We start from the raw sequence: 25,454 nt of genomic DNA, 5'->3' as shown, positions 1-25,454 counted from the left end.
CTTCAATAGTTAAGGCCTGTATCTCAGTTACCCTTCGCAGGGATCTGATTGCGATAAGGAAAGCCACTTTCCATGTAAGGAATTGCAGTTCGCATTTGTGCATAGGTTCAAATGGAGGGCCCATGAGCCTTGTTAGAACAATATTTAGATTCCACACTGGAGAAGGTGGTAATCTGGGAGGAATAATTCTTTTGAGACCTTCCATGAAGGCTTTGATAGCTGGTACCTTAAATAGTGACAAGTGTTGTCGATTTTGTAAGTAGGCTTCTAACGCTGCCAGGTGTAGACGTATGGAGGAATACGCTAAATTGCTTCTTTGCAAGTGTAGTAAATAGCAAATAATGTTTTGTATGGAAGCATCCAGTGGACGTATATTATTGTTAGTGCAGTAAATGGCAAATCTTTTCCATTTTGCAGCATAACATGCCCTAGTAGTAGGTCTTCTAGTTTCTTTTATGATATTCATACAGTCTGGTGGGAGATTGAGGTAACCGAACTCTAAGACTTCAGGAGCCAGATCGCCAAGTTCAGTTGCTGTGGATCTGGGTGTCTGATTTCTCCATGGTTCTGGGTTAATAAGGCCGGGGAAAGGCACAGTTTTTGATGTGGAACTAGTGATAGTTCCAGAAGTGTCGTGAACCAGGGTTGACGTGCCCAAGTGGGAGCTACTAGAATCACTTTTAGAGACTGTTGTTTGAGCTTGCGTACCACAAATGGAATGAGTGGGAGAGGCGGAAAAGCGTACGCAAATCTGCCTGACCAGTTCATCCATATTGCATTGCCCTTCGACTGTGGGTGTGGAAACCTGGCGGCGAAGGTTGGGCATTTTGCGTTTTCGTGTGTGGCGAACAGGTCTATGTCTGGTTGGCCCCATTTTTGGAAGAATGGGAGTAGGACTTTGGGGTGTAATTCCCATTCGTGGATTTGTTGTGTCTGTCGACTTAGGAGATCGGCAATCTGGTTGTGAACCCCTGGAAGGTGTTCCGCTAGCAGGTAGATGTTTTGGGGAATTGCCCATCACCAGATGTTCTGTGCGAGTTGGGACAGTTGGAGAGAATGTGTCCCTCCCTGTTTTTGTATGTAATACATGGTCGTCAAGTTGTCTGTGCGGATGAGGACAGTTTTGTTCCGTAGATGTACTTGAAAAGATTTCAGTGCTAGGAACACCACTAGAAGTTTTAGGCGAATGATATGGAGCAGTTTTTGTTGAGTGGTCCATTTGCCCTGAGTGGTGTGTTGAAGGAGATGGACTCCCCACCCCGTGAGTGATGCGTCGGTTGTCAGCACTACTTTTGGAAGAGGCTCTAAGAACAGTCGCCCTTTGCACAGGTTGATGCTGTTCCACCACTTCAGTGAGCGAAGTGAGCGGCTGTCCACCAACACCAGATCGGTAAGTTGTCCGTGAGCCTGGTTCCACTGTTGTGCTAGACATTCTTGCAAGGGACGCATTTGAAGTCGTGCGTGAGGCACAATGGAAATGCATGACACCATCATGCCTAACAGTTGCATAAACACTCTTGCTGGAAGAGAGTGTGGAGTTTGAAATTTTAAGATGAGGTTTTGTATGTTGGCTATCCTGGCTGTGCTGGGATAAGTTATGGCCTTGGAAGTATTTATGGTGGCTCCCAGATATTGATGTATGTGGGAGGGTTGCAATTGAGATTTGGGATAGTTGATGGTAAATCCCAAATTGTGTAAGGTTTGAATAGTGCGGTGAGTGTGGAGAACGCATTTGTCGAAAGTATTGGCTTTTATGAGCCAATCGTCGAGGTACGGGAAGACATGGATTTGTTGTCTCCTGAGGTGCGCTGCCACTACTGCTAAGCATTTGGTGAATACCCTGGGTGCAGTTGTTACTCCGAATGGGAGGACTGTAAACTGATAGTGCTGTCCGTCTACCACAAACCTTAGGTACTTCCTGTGAGCAGGGTGCATGGGGATGTGAAAGTATGCGTCCTTGAGGTCCAATGTGGCCAGGAAGTCGTCTTGTTGTAGTGGGAGGACTTGTTGGAGAGTGATCATATGGAAGTGATCTGAGTGTATGTACTGGTTTAGTAGTCAGAGGTCGAGTATGGGTCTTAAGGTCTCGTCCTTTTTGGGGATTAGGAAGTATAGAGAATATACTCCTGTACCCTGATGTTGGAGTGGAACTGGTTCTATTGCGTGTTTTTGAAGCAAGGACCGAATTTCCTGTTTGAGGAGTGTAAGATGGTGTGGTGACATTGGACGGTGCTTGGGTGGTATGTGTGGGGGGGGGGTTTGTGAGTTCGAGGCAGTAACCAAACTGGATAATTTGTCTTACCCACTTGTCTGTTGTAATGGAATTGCAGACAGGTAGGAACTGTTGGAGTCTTCCCCCGACCGGAGTGGAATGGTCTGGGGGGAGTGAAGGCAAGTCACTGTTTAGTGGCTGGAGAGGTGCGGGTGTTGGTATTGCCCCGACCTCGGCCCTTGGTGTTGTTTCCCCTATATCCTCCTCTAAAATATCCTCTGTTAGGGGATGTTTGTGCGGAGGTTTTGAAAGTGGAAGAGGTGTCTGTCCCAACATTTTTGGAGGCTCCCTTATAGAAGGAGCGTCGAAAGGAGCCTCGCGGTTTTGGAGACTGTAGTGCTCCCATTGATTTAGCAGTCTCGTTCTCTTTTTTCATCTTCTCAAGTGCAGTATCTACTGCGGGCCCAAATAGTTGCTCTTGGTTGAATGGTTGACCGAGTATTGTTGTTTGTACTTCCGGCTTAAAGCCTGAAATACGTAGCCATGCATGGCGTCTAAGTAGTATGCTTGTGTTGACCGCCCTAGAAGCAGTGTCCGCGGCGTCTAGTGCACATTTGATTGATGCGTTAGATATGAGTTTCCCCTCTTGGATGAGGTCATTGGCCTGGGATTTGTACTGATCTGGTAGGTGTTGTAAAAGATCTTCTAACTGATCATAATGAGCCCTATCATATCGGGCTAATAGGGCTTGTGTGTTGGCAATACGCCAATGGTTAGCAGCTTGTGCTGCAACTCTTTTGCCCGAGGCCTCTAATAGCTTGGACTCTTTGTCTGGGGGCGGTGTGTCTCCTGTTGTTTGGGAGTTAGCCCGCTTTCTTGCGTTTGAAACTACTAAAGAGTCTAGAGGGAGCTGTGCTTTAATGTACGCGGGATCTTGTGGGGCAGGTCTATATTTTTTTGCAATTCGGGGGTTAAGAACCCTATCTCTGACAGGGTCTTTAAAGACCTCTGTGGCGTGTTTTATGACTCCCTTAATCATGGGCAAGATTTGAGCTGATTTTTGAGACTGTTCGAATGTGTCTAGAAGAAAGTCTTCTTCGGGTGTATCTGAGTGCATGGTGACGCCATGGAAAAGTGCCGCCCTGTTTATCAGCTGCCCAAACCCTAGGTGGTCATCTGGAGGGGAGGGTTTGGAGGGGTATGTAGTGGGATCAGGAATATCAGGTAAAGGGTAAGCCCAGTCATCTAACGGTGCCTTATCCGGGAGTGTGAAAGGATCATTAGGATCGTTAAGGTCATCCGGATCACCCCCTCCCCCTAAGTCATCATCATCATCCTGTGGAGGTGGTGTATGTGAAGGAGATGGTAGAGGAGAAGGAGGTGGGGGAAGGGGGGGGGTGGGGTGAGAGGTGATATAGGAGAGGAAGGACGAATGGGTGAGGTGGCAAAGTCCTTCTTCTTTATGGGAGCTGGAGAAGGTGTTGTGTCCAGCTTCCTTTTCTTGTATGGCACAGCGGTGACATGTCCAGTTTTCGGATTGATATAAATCCTTTTTTGAGTGGGATCAGGGCGAAAAAGTTCTTCATTGTCCGAAAGAGGCTTTGGTGACGATTTTTTCGGTTCCGATCTATGTTTTGGATGATCGGTAGAGTCTTTTTGGACTTTAGACAGTTGTTTAGGTACCGATGATGGTTTCGGTGCCGATGATGATTTTGGTGCCGAAGAAGTTTTCGGTGCCGTCGGGGATTTTGGTGCCAAAGAACTTTTCAGTGCCGGTGGAGATTTCGGTCTCGATGGTTTCGGAGCCTGCTTCGGTGCCGAGAGGTGTTGAGTCTTCGGTGCCGAAGGTATTGTGGGCACTATAACATGTGGTTTGCTCGAGCCCGAGCCACCTGTAGGCTTATATTTCTTCGGAGCCGACTACTGAAGATGATTTTTGGTCGCGACTGGGGCCAGCTGGCGGAGTCCTGACCAATGCCTTTTTTGGGGGGGATGGGGTAGGGTCACTGGTACTCACTCGTTGCCCCAGAGTGATGAGGTCATCGGAATCGTCCGCTTCGGATACGATTTGGAGGTCTTCAGAATCTTCTTCCGGGACATCCTGGGCAAAGATGTCCTCTGGTTCTGGAGCTGGTCTGGCCATGATATGGCGTCGAGCTCTTCGGTCCCGGATGGTTTTCTTGGATCGGAATGCGGCGCAGGCTGAACAGCTGCATTCGTTATGTTCCGGCGAGAGGCACAGGTTGCAGACCTCGTGGTGGTCACAGTGGGGGAACTTTGCTCCATATTGGGGGCATTTTTTAAAAGGTGTCCTTTCCATGAGCCGTGTCCGGAACCGGTCCGATTAAATTTCGACGTCGAGTTGTAGAGATTTTTCGCTTCGAAAGCTGGATTTTCAAAAGTTTTCAGCCGGAGTGGAAAAGTTCATCCGAACCCAATGGCGGAAAAAAACAATCTGAGGATGGAGTGGATGCCCATGCGCACTGTTGTCCAGAGGAGGAGTCACCTATCTCGTGACCAAAAGGCTTCTTCCGAAGACAACAACAACCTGCAATCATCCGAGCCCAACACCAGATGGCGATCTTATCCTAAGTGTGTGATCTGCAGCTCATATGCCTCGAACATATAGTTCTGAAATTGGGGTTCAAGCCTCCTCAGTCGCTGTTATCTGTTTCGGGCACCTGATGCTGCTAAAAGTCAATCATGTAATGACTCAATCAACGTCATAACTAATTGCCCCGCACCTGATGCTGCTAAAAGTCAATAATGTAATGGCTCAATCCACGTAATATCTACTGGCACCTCTCATGGGGGCCATAGACATGCGAAATCCTCTGGATGTGAAAGTCACTGTTAGTTTTGTGCGCACATCCATCCAATGTTTACACCTCGCACTGAACTTGAAGCGATATCGGACATGTCTCTCTCACAATCTGACCTGATTACAGAGGCCTCCTTCCTCCCTTTCTCACAACCATACGGCAGCCATGTCGCTTTAAAACAGTTCAAGTACTTGGAATTTCGTCTGCACATTTTATATATTTGCATGTTATGTCCGTCATCTAATTTATATCTCTTCTCAATAAAATCTTAACTTTAACGATCTACCTATAATACATATACATATAATATATATGGACGGACAGACAGACAGACAGACAGATATGGATCTTTAAAGTTAGGAAGTGTGGAACTCCTTTTTAATTGAGAAGAGATATAAATTAGATGACGGACATCCATGCAAATTTCGGTAAAGGAACACCTGTAATTAGAACAGGCTGTGTACATCTGAAGCTCGTGCACAAAGCACAATAAAGTGATTCAATCAAAACGTTCTCAAATCCAACCTGAGGCCTGGGATACCCCATAAAAGTCATAAGATAAAACACTTGTAACTATTTAAGGAAGAGCTGGAGGGGTTAGTAGTGTGTGCAATGAAAAGTAACGGCCAGATTGAACTGCATTAAATTAGCAAGGACCACTCATTCAATTCCAGTGTAACGTCACGGACCAAACAGGAAGTTGTACTGGCTGATAACTGCCCGCCCAACGAGTGAGGGGCTGACACAGGCGGTCTGGGAGAATTTGTGGGCCAATATCGTATATTATATATGTAGTTTACTATGTGTTACTGAGTGTGATGTGGGCCGCCTTTGACCACCTTAGAGATTTCTACTAAATTATAGCAGAATGTTCTAGTAAATCACCCTCCTGCTGCCTTCTCCTGGCTTCCCACTCACATTGCTGAAATGTAAAGTCAGCTACAGTATTAATCATGCATGAACACAGGTACACGTTCTGCCGCAAGTCACCATAGGCTGTTGGGGAAGGAAGGAGGAAGCCTGCGCTGCCTTTAATAAGAACCTTAGAAGTAAGCCTGGGCAAAGCACTACGCTACGCTCGCGTAGTTTGCGCTACTTCGCACTACGCGAATTGCACGTAGCACAGTGCAAACACGCGTAGCGTAGTGCAGCGGTCATTTTTTGCTTGCTCGCGGTCCTCAACATCAAGTTGATGACCGCGAACAAGCAAAACGACATCCTGGCGATACTTTTTCCTCGTTCGCGATCAGCAACATCAAGTTGCCGATAGCGAGTGTGGAAAATAAACCTCCCGGCGAGATTCTCAACGCGGGGAGGTCAGGTTTCTCATTGCGAGTGGTCCCGTATGATCGCGACCGCTCGTGATGAGAAACTATCAGTCCGCGTTGAGAAAGCTGCCGCTCAAGTAAAAATCTACTAGAGCGGCAGAAAACTACAGCTCGCACTGTGCAAGATGCAGTTTTCAATGATTGCACAGTGCCGGATGCTTGTCCGCACTGTGCAATCATTGAAAACGGCATCTTGCACAGTGCGAACAGGGTACTACGCAGTTCGAGAAGTGCTATGCGTAGCTCGCGAAGTGCACTTTGCGTAGCTACGCGTAGCGCTACTTCGCGAACTACGCCCAGGGTTACTTAGAAGAGCGTTGTACTTTGCAGCCCTTCCCCATGGGAGGGGCAGTGACACTGAGAAGTTGGGATGTTGCAGCTCGTGCTTTCGCTTTCATTAATTTACAGTAGTTGCTGGGAGGGAACGAGGGTAGGTGGTCCTCTTGCTATAATGTCAGTCCTTTCCTCTCCTCGCAGGGACGAAAACAACATGAGCTCGAGCTCTTGCCAAGGAAAAGGTATTAGGTTTTGAAATTACAAAAGACATAACAGAGCAGATTGAAAATTAGAAGTGTATGCAATACCAAAATGTTGAATTCTGATTGAGCACTATCCAGAAAATATCTGCTAGGGAAAAACACAGCCGGATGTTAAGACAACCCACATATGACAGACTACCTACATATATCACCATGCCTTTTTCTTGCTTAAAAATTGACTGTTAAGAATGAATAATGTGGAATCAGGTTAAAAACCCCAATGTCCCAAGGAACTGGTGAGAGTGCTGGAGTTCGGAGTGATCCCTGGCTGAGGAGAGAGTCCCTGTACACCTCCACTGCGCTTCCCGTCTGGTGCTCGCCTCTAGTGCAAATCTAAAATAGTCATCCACTGCAATGCATTTCAACAGAAGTTAATACTGCCTCAGCATCCAGCATTGCAAATGTTACTTCACTAAAAAGAATGGAGCAGTTATCCAAGTGTAACCCTTGACCTAATAAAGAACCATGACAACACACTATTACATAAAGAATAAGTTATTTACCTCCGGTAACATTGTATCTGGTAGAGACATATTCTAGTTATGGATTCCTTACCTTTTGAATTACTCCCAGGTGTCAGTCTGGATCTGGAGATTTTTCATCAGCAGTACCCCTGCACGTCGGTAGATGGCTTTGGTTGGCTCTGCGTCCGTCATCTGTGTTGTGCGCGCGGGATATTTTATGGCAAGACCTATATAGATGCCGCATGGGCACGCTGACGTCAGTTCTTAACACGACTTTCCACGCCAGAAGCGCAGAGCCATGAAAGACACTCACCACTGGAGAATCAAAAGATAGTGCCCTTTAGAGGAGTCACTATCACTATAAATCAGTTTGTAGAGCGGGGAGGATGCATGGGGCAGTAAGGAATCTATAACTAGAATATGTCTCTACCAGATACATGGTTGTCGAAGGTAAGTAACTTATTCATCTGACAGAGACTTCTAGTTGCAAATTCCTTACCTTTTGAATAGATACCCCAGCAATACCAACCCCAGAGGAGTGTCTGCAGACCAAGATCACAGAAGGAAGTCCTGATGGATCGAACGGGCAAATTCCCATCCCTCCAGACTTGGCTGTCCAGGCAGTAGTGTTTGGTAAACATGTGCAGGGATGCATACTTTGCTGCCTGCTATCCCAGAGTGGGATTCCACGTGCTAACGCAGTGGTTGATGCTGTAGCTCTAGTAAAGTGAGCACAAAACCCCACAGGAGGTTCCTTCTTTGCCGATGCGTAGCACAATTTAATGCAGAGGACAACCCGAGAGATGGTCCTTTTCTGTGCTTCCTGGTCTTTCTTGGCACCCACATAGCCAATGAAAAGTTGACTGTACACCCGCAAGTCTTTGGTACGATAAAGATAAAAAGACAATGCACATTTTGAGTCCAGGCGGTGTAGTGTCGTCTCTACCTAGGAGGGATGCAGGGGTGGGTAAAAGGTGGGCAGATTAATGGATTGTCCAACATGAAAGGGCGTGACCACTTTAGGAAGGAACAAAGCTTTTGTTCGAAGCATAATTTTATCCGAACGGACAGACAGATAGGGAGGCTTGGAAAACAGAGCCTGGAGCTCGCTAACTCTGCAAACTGAGGGGATGGCAATGAGGAAAGCATTCTTTAGGGTTAGAAGCCTGAGAGGGCAATTATGAAGAGACTCGCAGGGAGAACACATAAGAAAAGTCAGTATCAAATTTAAATCTTATTGGGGCATTATGAAAGGAGATGGAGGAGACAAGTGAGTAAGAGGCCCTTCAGAAACCTATTGACAATGGGTGATTTGAATAAAGACGGCTTATCTGGAAATCTCAGAAAGGCAGATAGCCGAAAGATAATCGTTAAGGGTGCCCAAAGCAGAGCCCTGCTGTAACAAAGAACGTATGTACAACAGTACCTCTGAAAGAGGGGGCAGAAAGGGGATAAAAAGCCTTTGCTGTGCACAATGTCACAAATTTGTTACATCTGCAGGCGTATACCGTTTTGGTAGGGGGACGCCTGGCTGCCAAGATAACATCACAGAGTTCGGGTGGAAGGTCGAAAGCTGTCAACTGCCGCCGCTCAAACTCCACGCAAGGAGGTGGAGGCTGGACAGGTTTTGGTGAAGAACCGTACCCAGCTGATACGACAGAAGATCCTCTCGAAGGGGCAGCCTGATCGGAGGATCGATGGCCATGCTCAGAAGGTCGGAATACCAGACTCTTTATGCCCAATACGGAGACACAAGAATGACTTGAGCCCGATCGTGCTTGATCTTCCTGAGCACTCTGAGCAGAAGTGGTATAGGCGTAAAGGCGTCTGAAGCTCCACTCAAAACAAAAAGCATCGCCGAGCGAGAGCCACATTGGAAACTCCAACGCTCAATACTGCTGCGTAGAGTATTCTCTTCGGAGGCAAACAGATCTAACCATGGGGAAAGGATGTGGCCTAGTGGCCTAATGGCTAGAGCTGTCGACCTCGAAGCTGGGAAACCGGGTTTGAGTCTCAGCAGGAACGCTCATCATCCTGTGATTCTGGGTAAATCACGTAATCTCCCTGTGCCTGACAAAAATGAATGTGTCCGTCTGTAACATAACGGGTGCTCATGTAAAGTGCTCTGATACCTTTGGGTCAAGTTTTTGATATATAAAAACCCCCTCCTCCCAAAGAAAAAATACAGGCTCTCCCCATGGCTGAAAGAGAACTCGCACCACCTCTGGATTGAGATGGCATTCGTGATCCGCTAGGTAACGATGGCCGACTCAGTCCGCTCTGTTGTTCAGAGAACCCGCCCGGTGGTGAACCACCAGGGATATTCCCTGATGCTCCAGCCATGTCCAGAGGCAGAGAGCCTCCTGACAAAAGGTCCACGACCCCACCCCGCCCTGTTTGTTGCAGTACCACATGGCAGTGGTGTTGTCCGTGAACACCTCCACCTCTTTCCCTTTGAGAGAGGAAGGAATGCCTTCAATGCCAGTCTGATCGCCCAGAGCTCCAAAAGGTTGATATGGAGGCGCCACCACTGCAGTTAGCGCGCAGTTCCCTCCAAGAGCTGGACGTAGTCAGATAGATTCCCCATATGCTGCGCCCATGGAACTTCAGGTCGCACTGTAGATCCTGCATATGCCATCTGACATGATCCACCAACAGGATGCAGGAGCCCATGATGCCTAGCAGCCTCAGAGTCATTCTCACTGAAATCCGGGATAGAGGCTAAAACATCCATATCATAGCCTGAATATCCAAGACTCGCTGCTCGGAGGATAGACCCAAAACTGCACAGTGTTCAAAATTGCTCTGATGAAAGGGAGCGTCTGAGTCCCTCTCAGACGCTCAGGTGTGACTTCGGCATGTTGATAGTCAACTCCAGTGAGTGCAGGAGGTCCGCCGTAGTCTGGGGGTGGGAGACGATAGCCTGGGGCAAGCCCGCCTTCAGCAACCTGATCTGTGCAGAAGAGCTACGACCACCGTCATCACTTTTGTGAACACCCGAGGAGCAATGGTAAGGCCAAAGGGGAACACAGTGAACTGAAAGAGCTCGTGCCTTATCGTGAACCATAAGTAACGTCTGTGGGCAGGCAGGACGGGGATATGGAATTAAGCGTCGAGCCTGCATTATCGCCGAAAAGGTGAGTGCCATCAAAGGACATGTCCATCACGCTAGATTGGACATCCCTGGAAAAGCCATACTTCCTCAACCAGGCATAGCTACTGACGAGGAAACCGTTCTGCCCAGTGAGTTGGTGGTGTCCAGTCCACAAGGAATGGTCAATTTTGCTGCCGCTCTCCCGCCCGCAACTGCCTGGGAGAGAACAACCCAGGCCTCCTCTGCGCACTGAGGCAGCACCTGCGCAACCGTATCCCAAGTGGTGTGGGAGTATCGACCCAAGAGGCAAGCAGTATTCACTGACCATAATGCCAATCTGGAGAAAGAAAACATCCTCTTCCCAAGACGGTCCAGCTTCTTGGATTTCCTTTCGGGGTGCAGAAGGGAACGTGCCTTTAGAAGATGAGGCTAGGGCAACCAAGCTCTCAGGGGTAGGATGTTGCGTAGGGAACGCAGGGTCACCAGGAGTGAGGCGATGGTGGCGGGCGATTGTCCTGTCCACAGAAGCCCCGGTGCTGGGCTTGGACCAAGTGCCCAGAAGGACATCAGTGAGGGCTTTATTAAAGGGCAAAAGTAGTTCGGAGGTAGAAGCCGCAGGCTGAAGCACCTCTATCAGGAGGTTAGTCCTGACTACCACCGAAGGGAGTTCAAGGCCAAGGACTTCGGCTGCCCTTCTCACCACCACTGCGTAGCCACGGTACAGGGAGAAAGCAAGCCAGTGTCAGGTGAAGTGTCAAACCCGCTGGCCTCACCCAGGTCTGTCCGCTAGTCCATGGGATCTTCAAGCTGGTCAGTTAAAGGGTCCAGCTGCTGCTCCCAAGTCCTCTTTACCACCTCCTGGCACAAAATTAACATCAGGGACGAAGTCCCTTTCAGTGTCGGTCCGGCTCAGTGTCCATGCCGGGGACGATGATGGGGTCGACGCCGGCCGGGAATCACGTTCGGCGTCAGGAGCATCATCACCGGGATCGACATCGGGGAAGGTCGACTTGGATCGACCGACGTCAGTCTGGATCCTAGAACAGATCCACGGGAGCCCTCCGGAGCTGGGCCGAAGCCACCAGAGTCGAAGGCCTGGGGGCCCCCAACAGACTCCACGGGGCCCAAAGGCGCACCAGCATACCCGGGCAAGGTGCAAGGCCTCACAGAACTTTCAAAATTGGGCAGGAGATGCTCCAGCTCCCGGAAAAGTGAGAAGGTGCAGAATCGTCTCAGAAAGAGGCTCCGAAGACAGAGCCCTACAGCGACAACGATCTGCGTCGCATCGGCCGATCTGCGGGGTGAACGCATATGCTTCTTTGACTTCTTCTTGTGCTTACCTGAGCACCCCGAGGATTTTGAATGGGAAAAGGAGTGCGGGCTCCGAGACTGTTCTTGGGACCTTCCCCTCAATCAAGGATGGGAGCAATGCAGAGCCGAGAGCCGGGCCTCCAAAGGCTTTCAGGACTGCTCCCACAAAGCCTTCGGATTCATGGCCCAGCAATGGGAGCGCAACTTAGAGTCGTGGTAACGCTCCAAGCACCAGAGGCACATAAGGTGCGGATCAGTCACAGACATCATCCGTTGACAGGATCCGCAAGGCTTTAATTCGGTCCTACACTGGGACATCTAGACAACACCAGGAGTCCAAGACTAAGAAAAATCTCGACAAAAGTTGAAAAAAAGGTTAGCCAAAAAACAGCTATGGAGTAGCTCTCTCCGAATCTGCGTTTATTTCTGGCGCGCACAATGCCGATGACAGACTACCAATGCGCAGGAGTACTGCTGATGAAAAATCTCCGGATCCAGAATTGCCGCCTGGGGGAAATACAAAAGGCAAGGTATCTACAACTTGAAGTCTCTATCAACTATTTGTTTTTGAGTTTGTAATTTGCAATGGAAACATTATGGAAGGAGAGGTCACCTGCAAGGACGTGCAGGCTGGGAGCTGAGCAGGGTCATCGACTGGCTGGCCCCTTCAGTCAATAACTACCTCAGCGACGAAGAACCCTCCCACTTCAATAATATCAGCCAATTAATGCCTGCTTTAATTCCAACTGATTACAACATAGATACGGGCATTCTTTCCGTTCTACAGCCTAATATGTGACACTTTATATCGTAAATGGAGCAGATGTTCTAAAAAATGTAATTAAAATAATGATCACATGTAGAACCTGCCTCGAATAAGGCAGTAAATAAAGACAGGGATGTCAGATACAGTTACATTGATTAGAACACGCACAGTTACATAGACACATACAATCAGAACGAAGATAATACGTGCCAGAGCAAACGAGTCCATTCTTTTGAATGGGAAACCAACCGACAGCAGCTGGCCCTCCCAAAGGTTCGTCTCCACTTAGTCCCCGAGAACAGAGAACAATAAAAAACATGATTCTGTAATCCAAGTAACAGATGCAACATGACCACTGTATTATTTATTCACAAGGCCAGAAAACGAGATACCTATGCGTTTATAAAAATACGAAATCACACCGTGTTCACATATCTGTATAATTGATTTTCAAATTGCACACACGTCACATACTGCATAAAAGCTCCACAATTATGAATGATGTGAGGAGAAATAAAGAAAGGATTCTGGTACCTGTAAAACTGGAGCTGCCGTTTGGGACTCCCATACCGGGCACTTATGACAGCGTGAGAGAAAGAAAGAGATTCCACACATCACATTTTCAAGCATGTAGAAATGAACAATAAAAAACTGAGATAGACAATGATGCTTTCCTTCCAAGTGTACTTGAAAAACAGCCATATGCTGGTCATGTACAAACCATACATTACATAGATTAATATAATAACAAGCATGTGCAGCAGCGCCACCACGCGTCCAGAGGAGTCCTGGACAGGATTACATTAAAGCGTCAAAGGCGCAGCTGGGGCTAAAAGGGTGAATGAAGTGTGTAAGTGTAGCAGGATGCAGACGGAAACATCTAAGTGATCTAACGTACAGTATGTTAAGTGAATCAGGAACGCATCTAATGGGTTTCAAACCATTAAGCATTTGTGCTAAATGGGCACTTTGTCCAAATGTTTTAAAAGGCCTTATACCACAAACATTTTACTATCTCTACCGTGTGCCTTTGCGTAAGGTAGTGTAGATGCAGGGCAAGTTAATTTTCGTTCTCAAGGCGTATCGTCTGGTTTTTCCTTTCTGCTCATCTGAATAAATATTATTTTAAGTGCTAGCTATATATATATATATATATATATATATATATATATACACATATATATACATACATACACACACACACACACAGTAATAAAAAGAAGACATAACACTAGAAAAATCCCCCACCAATTTAGAAAAATAGAAAAACAATACATTATGTGACACCAAGAAGAATTGAATCCAATCAGCAGAATTAAAGTAATTAATTTTTTATAAAACTTTAGTGAAAAATAGTGCCCAAAAGATCGAAGCGCCAACCGCGGACATTCACTCACGCAAGACCACTGCAAAGTCAAAAGTTATGGCCGACCGTGATGGAGCGTTGTTCGGATAAACAAGATGGATTGGGCCCAGTCTCGGACTTTGAAATAATTAAAAAGGTAATGTTTAGTGGGGAAAGGCAGCCGATGAGTGTCTAAGGAGGAGGTGTCATCGTCGCAGAGCACTAGACGAAGTTGTGTTGGAGATTCCTACGTTCGGACTTATTCTCATATTTGGAAGTTGAAAATCACCCTCGGGATGAAGCTGCAGGCTGTAGTCGACGAGGGCTCCAGGAGACCAGATTCCATTTCGAAGAGGAACTGTTGAGCAGGATTTACTGCTGTGGAGAAGAATGTATTGAGAGCTACAGCGAAGTCAAGCCGACCAGTGATGCACCTTGGGTGGATCGGCAAGCAGGTGTGACACGATCTCCTGTCAATTCTCAAGCCACTCTTTGGCTGAACATTTTCTAAGTCCCAAGTTTCAGTTTTTGTCTGTTTGGAAACCTTAAGCAACACCTCCAAGGGTCCAGGACTGGTGGGGCACCACCTGGAAGGCAGGACTCACTTCAGGCAAGGTCCAGGTGCATGTTAGAGGTGGTTGGAACTTTGTGTGCCTCTATAGCTCCGAACATGCTACCAGCCAACTAGCCCTTGTAGTCACTCTGGTAGTCACGGGATAAAGCAGCAAAGCAGAGTTCAAGCTGCAGGGCAGTCTTCTGAGGGTACAGGGCAGGCTTCAAGCAGCAAGGCAGTCCTCTGGTAGCAGCAGGGCAGTCCTCTGGTAGCAGCAGGGCAGTCTTCTGAGGTACAAATCAAGCCTCAAGCAGCAGGACAGTCCTCTGCAGTACAAGGCAGCCATCTTGGGGTCCTCTGCAGGTCCAGGAGTGAACTGAAGAGTTGGTCTGAGGGTCCAATATTTATACCTGGTGCCAGTGAAGTGGAAGAAACCTCTGGGCCCCTTCTACACCCGGTTCTGGAAATTTCTCCTTCCCCTACCCAGGCTCCCAGAGGTATAGGATGAAAAAAGACCAGTATCATTGTGAGTGTGCAGGAGCAGCCCCTTTGAAATGTAAGTGTGGCAGGGAGCAACTCCACCCCCACCCCATCCTGCTAACATCTAGTCCCCCTTTGTCTCACTGTCTGGGAGAAATACTTAAAGGCCAACTGCCAACTATTCACAGTCATGTGACCCAGGGCAAACACTGCAGGCATCAAATGGTTAGGACAAGAAAATACCAACATTCTAAAAGTGGCATTTAAAGAACTGAGACTTAAAATCCAATTTTATCATTGAAGAGGAATTTAAATAACGATTGCTTTGAGACTAAATCCGACATCTCGACCTGTTCCCAATCAAAAGATAGCACTTATTAAATACAATAAGGTAACCCAATGTTATTTTGTGTAAGAGGTATGCCTCAAAGTAGTTAAAAACAAACTTAGGAGGTTTTCACTACCGGCACATATACAACTTAAAAGTGCATGTACAACTTTTTTCATACACTGCACCCTGTCCTATGGGTTGTTTAAGGCATACCTTAGGGGTGACATATGTATTAAAAAGGGAGGCTGAAATGGCAGTTTACAACTGCACACAGGCTGCAATAGTAGACACATTTTAAAGGGCTGCTTAAGTGGGTGGCACAATTAGTGCTCTAGGCCCAATAGTTGCCTTTGTTTTACAGGCCCTGGGTTCTTTATTCAGAACTTACAAGTAAATTAAATGTGGCAAATGGGTGTAAGTCAATTTTACCATGTTTAAATGAGTGCGCACTTTAGCAGTGGTAAAGTGCACAGAGTCCTAATGCCAACAAAAATGAATTTCAGCAAACAGGAGGGGAGAAGACCACACCAAAGGCTGTCGGGGGGGGGGGTGTACACATATATACACACATATAGATGTGTGTTTGTGTGTGTGTGTATATATATATATATATATATATATACACACACACACACACACACACACACACACACACACACACACTCAAAAGAACAATGGTTACAGGGACGTTCTAGTTAGGCTCAGATTACACACACAAACAAAATAGAAGTTCAGCAGTTATAGTTACCTGAGCTAACTAGAACTTACTCCCCTACAATGCATTGCTTATAGACTCACATATTAGATCACTCATGACATGGCCAGTGACATCACTGATGACATCACAAATTACATCACTGATGACATCTTAAATTACATCACTGATGACATCACCCAGTGTTTTCTAAATGTTTATGAGTGTTAAACATATATACTAAGGTACCACAAAAGTTAAATTAGTATACTTTGTGTACTACTGAGTGACTCCACTTTTTAACATACATTATGTGAGTGACTGTGTGTGAGTGGATGTGTGAGTAACTGGGTGTGTGAGTGGCTGTATGGGTGAATAAGTGAGTTTTGAGTAATTGTATGGGTGAATAAGTGGGTGTATGAGTAGCTACATGGGTGTGTAAGTGGCTGTAAGGGTGAGTGAGTGGCTGTAAGGGTGAGTGAGTGGCTGTAAGGGTGAGTGAGTGGCTGTAAGGGTGAGTGAGTGGCTGTAAGGGTGAGTGAGCAGCTGTATGGGTGGGTGGGTGAGTGGATGGGTGTGTGCATGGGTGAGTGACTGGGTGTGTAAATCAATGTATGGGTGAGTGAGAGGGTGTTTGATTAACTGAGTGGGTATGGGAGTGGCTGTTTCGGAGAGTGTCTGTGTGGGAGGCTAAATGGGTGAGTGAGTCGACATTTGAGTGCTTGTATGGATGTGTGAATGGGTATGTAAGGTGTTGTGTGGGTGTGTGAGTGGCTCTGTTGAGAGGCTGTATGGGTGAGTGAGTATGTGAGTGGTTACATGGGGGAATACGTGGGTGTGTGAGAAGTTGTATGGGTGAGTGAGTGGCTGTGTGAGTGACCATGGCTGAGTGAGTGGCTGTATGTGTGAGTGGCTATATGGATAAGTGAGTGGGTGTGAGTGGTTGTGTGATTGGTTGTATGAGAGCTTAGAGGGGTGTGTAAGTGGTACTGTGGATGATGTCATCAGTGATAAATACCATTTGAGATGTCATGAGTGATGGTACTGACCATGTCATGAGTGATGTAATATGTGCGGTCATAAGCAGTGCATTGCGGGGGCACAAGTTATAGTTAGCTCAGGTAACTCTTCTCTGTTTATTGTGGACACATATGAGTGAGATAACAAAATGTGAAGACCTGTTACAGCGACCCCCTGAGAAGGTTTAGAGTGTTGTGTTCTGGGGTGCTAACTTACCTGTAACTCTGGAAGGTTAGTAGGGCAGGTAAGGCACTATGAGTTGATGTGGATTTGGGCCCATAGGTACTGATGTGGAATGGTGGCTAAGTCCCTACATACTGATGTTCTGTGATCCCAGGCATAGGTCAGTTTCTTAACAGAATCCCTGCAACAAGGGGAGGGAGAGTTCTGCCCCGTCCCCAAATCTCATAAGATTCCTGGGGAACCTATCCCCGGGGGCCAATGTTTGAACAAAAGGTGAGGGGTCGCATGGGCCCCCATACCTTCCAGAGACCTGAAAGCTCAGGGAGACTCAATTGCCTAGTGTCATGCAGAGCCCACTCTCGGGACAATGTGTCGCTGCCCACGAGAGTGCAGGCAGGAAAAACTTGTCTGCTTCCACCAGGCAGAAGCTGCACCAATGCTCCTGCCGGATGGGAACAGAAATTTGTTTCCCTGCCAACGCTCTTGCAGGCAGGGAAGCACAGACTGTTGCTGACAGGTGGAAGCATGGAAAAATACTAGCTCCTGCTGCACCCAGTATCAGTGTTTGCGGGAAAGCCGCAGAGGCTCTGGATTCCCCATGCGGCCTCCAACTTTACATTTTGTGGGTGCCGTGGGTGGGCACCAGGGCGGTACAAAAGGGGGTGGTGATGGACGGAGCATCAGAACCAATCAAACACTCACACCCAGTCAACAGATCTGGGTTTGATCCATCACCGTTCTTTAGCCCACTCTGCCACCCCAGTTCAGACATGGCCATATGCAAATCAGTCTGACCCTGTGCCTCTTGGGAACAGTCCAGCCCGAACTGCCAAGCCATGTCTTCCCTGGACCGGAAACAAGCTTCCTAGGACCGGTTTCTGGCATTTCAGCCGTCTTCAGCCAGGCTTGCTTGAATCCAGTGGCAAAGTGAGCAAGGGAGTCACGTCTGAGCATACCCTGCCAACTTATGGCGAACAAAGCGGTACAAAAGGGGGTGGTGATGGACGGAGCATCAGAACCAATCAAACACTCACACCCAGTCAACAGACACCTATATTAGGCCCAGTGAATGGAGTCCCTTTGATCATTATGTCTCGGGGGGGCTGCGTGCCCCCTACCCTTAAAAGAAATGCCTGGGGATATGGGGTCTCTGGTACACTAACAGTTTGGGGAGTGGGAACTGTCCAACCCCTCCCCTTTAAAGATAGCAAGGTCCTGGGGAATGGGGTCCCCGGGACCTATACAGGCTTGGGGAGGGGGGCTGCTCACTCCCCCACCACTTAAGTGAATACGACCCCAGGGGATGGTGTCCCTGGGGCCAGTAAAGGCTTGGGAAGGGGGGGGGGTCCATGCCCCCCTCAAATACTTCTTTTAAAAATCTTTTTAAAAAAAGAGTTGCCAGCCCCAGCAAAACAAAAAGATCTCAAGGTCCCAGGTGAGCACCGGGACAACCAAAATAAATTTAAAAAATGAATAATAAATGAGCAGCAGGTAAATTTGGGCACCAGGTCCTGCACCCAACCCCCACTGTGCACAAGCCATGCACAGTGAAGGGTTGAGTACAGGGTATGGCTGCCCGAGGGAGGCCAACCCCCCAACAGCGCACGACCAAAGGCGTGGGGTTGGATTTACGTATGTTAATAAAATATTACTTTACATTAAAAAAAAAAAAAACAGAAATTCACTGAAAAAAACCCACAAAGGTTAAAGTGACGGTATAGTTAGGTGAAAATGTCAGTGACACAATTTGTGCCCTAAAGTAACTATAACTTGCACCTTCGCCATGCACTGCTAATTAACCTACATATTACATCATTCTTAACATGATCAATGACATGATTGATAACATGACTGCAACATCTGAAATGACATAACTGACAACAAGACCATGCATGGCGGGGCGCGATTTACAGTTACTTTAGGGCATAAGTTATAGTTGCTAGAGATGAATGGGTGAATTTCAGGTTGTGTTTTTTTACAGATGCAGACTTCTTACACTTGGCTTGGATGTACCCCCACAAAGATAGTTACTGGACTGACATTTTTACTCGCATATCCCAGATGGTGGAAATGACAATGGCGCCCAACCCCCTCCTGGCGTTACTGGGATACGTGCATGATGTCCCAAAAGAGGTCCGATGGTTTGTCGGAATGGCACTCCTTGCAACGCATGAGATTGCAATACATTGGTTAAGCGCCCAATGTCCTACCATAATGCAATGGCTTAAAAGTATTGTCTTCTGTGATACAACTAGTGAACTATATGCTCAGATGCAACCACCAATGTCTCGTCCTCAAGATATCTGGCAACCCCTGCACACTTTTTCTACTCCACTCCAGCACGACTGTCCAAGGTTGACTCTGTGAGACATACATCTCCATGTTACCTAGATAATGCCAATGCCGCTACTGTAAGCTCGTACAACTGGAACACGATGATGAGTATTGTTCCCCTCCAGATCCACTGTGGTCGCTGCAATTCAAGTTATTCCGCGATATTGCATACTAGTATGGCTCACGGGTATTCACTCCCAGATACTGGTTTGGATCGTACTGAATGTCATGTTTTTTCACTACTCTTGTATAGTGCGCGTGATTCTGCGTAATTTTGCTACAATTACGATGTGAACAAATTGTCACTAACGTGACGTTCTTCATATATTAAAAATGATAAATACGATTTAAAAAAAAGATATTATAAAACACAGTAGGTGGAGAAAAGCGAATTGTCACTAGTGCAATTTAGTCTTCTGTCCCTTATATTAAAATATGTGTGGCCCTTTTCAGGGAGACCTGTGACGGGTTCTCTGTATGGATCTAATCATACTGTAGCATATATAGTGCCAAACTGTGCAACACTGTGATACAAGTATGTGGAACGACCATGTACAGCACTCCGACACCTTTCGGCAAGGCGCATGCTATAGAAAGAACATATCCATGCATACAAAAGGGCTTCCCCTTCGGGGGCACCAATCCTACACATTTCCAAGACTGCGGCTTCCTCCTTGCAGATTTTTGACAGAATCCTGTACAGAACGTTCTGGGTAGCACTGTCTGGGTCTTGAAGATGATGATTTTTTTTCACACACTAAAGCATCATCCACACTTTCCTCCTCTAACATTTAGGGTGCCTGTTCAATGCCTAATATGGACACGTCGCAACCTGCCTTGCATTTCACGTTCAACAGTCCTGAGAAGCTGTGCTACAATTTTTAAGATTCACAGTATGCATAGGCTTTCTAGGCCTTAACCGGAGGGCACGGTGACAACACTTTCCTTAACCTCCCAATACAAAATAACAGGAAACACTTAGCTTCATCACATCATAATACATATATGGCTGGCCACTGCTGTGCCATGTATATTTTTTTACCAACTTTGTTCTTTAACACCTGAACCGCTTATTCCGATGTCAACTTTCTCAACGTCGTGAACTCTCTTGAAATAGGTATGCTCCTTTTCCTCAATTGAAAAGGACTATCTCTTATTACAGAATGTTGAGTTATTCTATATGACAACGTTTTCTCAACCACAACATTCGGCTACAGAGTAATTCTACCAAAAGAATTCTGTATAGTGCTTTCTACTACCCTTTTAAAGCGTTTTATTTGCCGCTGCCAATATGGAATGCAGAAAACACCTTTGGTGAGAAAGGGCAGGGCAAATAAGTCTGCAGACGACCGTAGGGACGACCCACCAAAAGGTTGGAGGACTCCATCCACCAATGAGGATCAGGATGAACACACTGGGTGGTCTGCACCCAAGCCATGAGGCTCTCCTGATGCTGGAGCCACTATGACCTCAGGCACCAGTGAAGTAGTGCCCTCATTAGCCAACCGCTGCATGGCACCAACAGGATACATGAGGCCATACAGCTAAGCAGGGCAAGACCTGCAGGACCACAAGATTTGGCAGCTGAATAATTGAGTTCAGAAGAACATGATCCAGGATGGGTCTCATCTTTCTTACGGACTGGGAAAGAGAAGGAGACAATCCCATGACCCTTTCTTCTATATGCACCAACTCTATGGCCCCCTCGCTCAACAGGGCCAGCACCTCTGCCTGCAAAATTAAGAAGAGAGACGGAGAGACTTGCCCTGGATGAAGGTGGGTGGTCCAGAGAAAGGGACAGGAAGAGAGGAGCAAACCTGTTGCAGATTACCTACCCGACTCAGTGCTCACCTTCCAAAATGGAAGTCCCGTCCCCTCACTGGAAGTTGATGGCGGAGGCGGGGGGAGGAGGGGGGGGGGGGTAGGATTGAGAGAGTCAGCAGGTGTTTTAGTCCACTGAACAGGAAGAGAGTATTGTGAAGACGACATTGCAGCCGTGGTTTCCTCCACTCAATCGACCTCTGCCCCGAAAAGAGCAGTACAACTCGAGGTGTCTAGCCAGACTGAGATGGTTGCTTCTGCCTGGACCGTACTGTCCTAATGTACCCATGAAACTTCTAGATCGTTGGTGGAATTGCCGCAACCGGAAATTAAAGGGCTAATAGACTCATCAAAGTCGCATAATTGCATCTTTCTTGCAAATGCTGTGCAACATCCAGAATTATTTTTGCACAGGATGTACAATTATATCTTAGCGTAAAAATGGCATTCAGTAGGGCTCGCAGAATCTCTTCCCCATAATATCAGTGAGGCAGGGATTCTGTTTGTGAATCGCCAGAATACCAGCAGAGGCAATCCACGATGTAGAAAGTGGATTGCTGTCCTTCATGGAGAGCTTCCACTTTGCGAATGCAATACCATTTCCTATGAGAAGCCGGTGTGTCATCTGCGAAAGTGCTTTAAATGGGCACTTCTTTAATTTGAAAGGGAGAGTACCTGCAACTTCTCAGCACTACTGCAACACATTTTATGGGAGAGTACCGGCACTTCGAAAGGAGCAAACAGGTACTCTATCTAGAGAGGACCTGCACTTCTATATTTCCATTTAATGCACTGACCAAAGGTCTGCAACCTGAACTATGTTGCCCAGCGAGGCTTCATTTCATTGCAGTTCTCACAAGTGAAAAAGCTTTTTCACACACCATTCCCCTTCACATTCTCACAATGTGTATATCTGCTCTAGTTCTGGATCACTTCTAGAAATAGCTCAATCGCAGCCACAGCACTACAGACCGTCTCAGCACAAAAGAACAGGACAAAATTAAAGAGACTTCACGATCAACATTGGATCATCAATTCAACAGAAGCCCGGTTCATCCTCAGAGAACCATAATGTGTCACAGAAAAATTATTTAAAATAATGTTGGCGGTTCCAACAGGCATCATACTGGGTTTGGTCAAAGGCATATTCTATCACCTCTATCAATATTGCCTTGGCGCTGGCAATCTTGGACTCATAATTCGAAAGAATGAAGGAAAAGGATGGGAGGGAGTGAACAGGGCCATAAAAAGGGTTGTGCCGCCACCTAGAGGACTTTTCTGATATTGCAGTTTTATTAAGACAGACTTAAAGAAAATATTTCCACCAAATGTAAAATCTCCCTTTTATCCACTAAAATTGCAAATAAATGTCTAGTCAAAAGTCAACTGTAACTTAACATGCAACAGTCTTTCAAGTGTTTCCTTGTGTGTTAAACTGGCCTTCTTTCGTCCCCTTATCAAGTGCCCTGGTATGGGTAGTTTAAATGTGAGCTATCAGTCTTGCCAATCATCCACCTACCAGTGAATTAATGCAGAGGTTTTCAAACCGATTCATGACAAACACTAACCGATGTGGCTCAAAAAAAGAATAATCGGTGTGTGATTACTGACTATCATTGGCACTTTGTACTTTTAGGTGTTATTCCTACTAAAAACGTGTTTATCAGATCTTACTTTCTCTAACCCTGTTCGGATTTTTTTTTTTTTTGAATTTGACTTTATTACTGTTTTGTTACTGATAAATACTTTACACATTGTCCTATGTTAAGCCTGTGTGCTCAGTCCCATAGGCTACCAGTTAATTTAGTGACTTTGAGGGTTCACTCTGACAAAGATTGAGATTATTACTTGAGTAGTGCACTTACCCTCCTCAACTAATACTCCAATTTCTTACATATATGCAGTGAAAAACACTGCCACAATGAAAATATAGAAGGGAAACTAGAAGAAACTTTAACTGGTCTTTTGTTTTGTTTTTTCTTGTAATAATTCCAGTACATAGAACTAACCCGGTTCCAGGAATATGGATCTTGAAAAACAACGAGGCAGCATGGCTAGATCATGAAAAAGAATGCAGGACTGGGCAAAATGCTAACTTTTTACTTTTCTTCTCTGCATGTCGGATGGTCATTTCGCCGAGCCACATAGAGCTTCCCATTCTCTCCGTGCTGGCATCATTGGGTGTTTGCATCCTCCCTCTTGTCATGCTCTCACTCCCAATGTGTGAAGCCAGTGTGACTACTTAGTCATGGCTGAGGTGTCATAGTTGGTTTAGTTACTTGGCTGTTGTGATATCAAGTTGGTAAAGGTTCAAATGAATTAAGTGGATGACGAGTACACCACCTCCTTGTCGCTCGAAAAGTGATGTGCGGTTAGTTCTCATTTTTAGGTCGAGCCTAGGCAGCGCATGACATGCTGTATTCACTGTATGGGCTACATCCTGCCCATAGGCTTGCTATCATCCGGAATCATGTCACTCTCTATTCTGTCTCTCTATTGGTTTATGGCATGCATTCGCCATGCCTCTGGCAGTGTTTATCCCTCCCCGAGAGCAGCGACCATGTACAATCTCACTCCACCAGTTCTGATTATCCCATGTGTTTTCCGAACCACTTTTCCTTTGTTTGCAAACCAATTCAGTTATTCGAGCGTCGCTGCTTGCAATTCACTTACTCTCCCCATGCCATGCCGCCCCTATTCCCCCCCCCCACCCCCCCTCCGGCTGCTTGTTATTTTCAGTGCTTCAGCATAAGAGAACATTTTTTTTTTTTTTTTTGCAAAGCAAGTCAGTGCTTTGGCGCCCGTTGCTGCTTGCAACCCAAAGGGCACACTTCTCAGCTCCGGCCTTTACTCGCCACCTCCCGCATCCTTCACCCTCTTGCCTGTCTCTCACTCTCTTTTCCCTTGAGACCCACTGTGAGTGATAGGAGCTCTTTTTTGTCTCCATTTCCCTCAAACCTTAGCAATGGCTTAGCCAGTACCACTGGCAACTGATAGTCATCAAGACTGACTGCGGACCTGGCGCTGCTGTCCAAGGATTGCTGAGATTAAGATGGCACCCCACTTCCCACTATTGTGCGTTACTATTTCTTCTACACCCTCCCCGAACATTCCCGTTCTGGCGCTGTGCTTCAGAAACCAATTACACTACTCCTGCTGTCGCTTCACCCATACCTCTCTCACCGTCCGTGGAGTGTAGCTTGTTTCTCTTCCAGGCTCTTCCTCCTGTCTGTACCAATGAGGGTTAATCGTTGTACAGTAAAAAAAGGCACGCTATCACAAAATGAATAATTGCCACACATGACTTGCAATATACATGACTGTGGCCCTGTTAAATACAATGTCTACATAGCAAGTGCTGGAACGAGTGAGTCTTTAGGTGTACTGTATGGCCGTTTCCACCTCAGAAGCCAGCACAATGGTACAGGCCGAGCCATGCACTGGCCGTTCGGTGGCTGCAGGGCTCTTTAGTCTGTGGCGCAAAACAAACAAGCAAGGCCTGTCTGTTTGGGCCCTTGAAGCCGCATCTGCTGATGCGGAGGTATGGGGACAAAACTACTGGCCGAGGCCATGGAGGAGCTGAAGGTCCCCGAGGACATGTTTAAGGATGTCAAGTTCTACCCGGCTGGAGAGCTGGATCCTCAGGTACTTGGGGCGGGAGGTACCAGGCTCCGAGAGAGAAGGAGAGGTATCTGGCCAATGCATGCCGACCTGGGGCTTGACAGCGAGAACAGACGCACCCGGGGATTGCAAAAATGTGGCTCCATCCTGCTCTTAAAGCTTTAACACCGTAAGAGGCCCCTGTTTTGAGCTGCTGCAGATGCAGTCAACTTGTCCACTGGCGGTTGACCCACGGCCCTGGTATGCTTCTCCTAGGTTGCAAGCAGCAGTGTTTAGTTTCCGATGTAGGGCCCTCCAGGGCACTGTCTATCACCATAGGGAGACGGGAGGGTGCAGTGCGATTACTGCACTCTGAGCTAAAGGTTGGAGCTCTGGAAACGACTGGGTCAAGAACGCTATGCTAGTCTTGACTCTGCAGCCAGGATGAGGCTTGTTGCATTGCTTTGACTCAATATGCCTGCGCCTAACACTAACATTGCACAGACTAAATGTATAGCTCCTGTCCTCAGACCGTCAGAGCCCAAAGCTACCCTATG

General features: G+C 46.9%; 1 protein-coding gene across 6 annotated transcripts in view; it reads right to left on the bottom strand.

Annotated features, from left to right (window-relative positions):
- KCNAB2 (potassium voltage-gated channel subfamily A regulatory beta subunit 2) overlaps positions 1-25,454 on the bottom strand; it is a 1,115,399-nt gene that overhangs the window by 689,542 nt on the left and 400,403 nt on the right. For 4 of the 6 annotated variants that reach the window (XM_085608872.1, XM_085608871.1, XM_085608873.1 and 1 more), the window contains one exon: positions 13,071-13,112. The exons of the other annotated variants lie outside the window; for them this stretch is intronic. In XM_085608872.1, the coding sequence (XP_085464998.1) occupies positions 13,071-13,112 (42 nt within the window). The remainder of the gene's footprint in view (positions 1-13,070; positions 13,113-25,454) is intronic. 6 annotated transcript variants of the gene reach the window in all.

This window comes from Triturus cristatus, chromosome 1_2 (genome assembly GCF_964204655.1).
Source record: "Triturus cristatus chromosome 1_2, aTriCri1.1, whole genome shotgun sequence".
NCBI lineage: Eukaryota > Metazoa > Chordata > Amphibia > Caudata > Salamandridae > Triturus > Triturus cristatus.
This window is presented reverse-complemented; position numbering and strand designations above follow the sequence as displayed.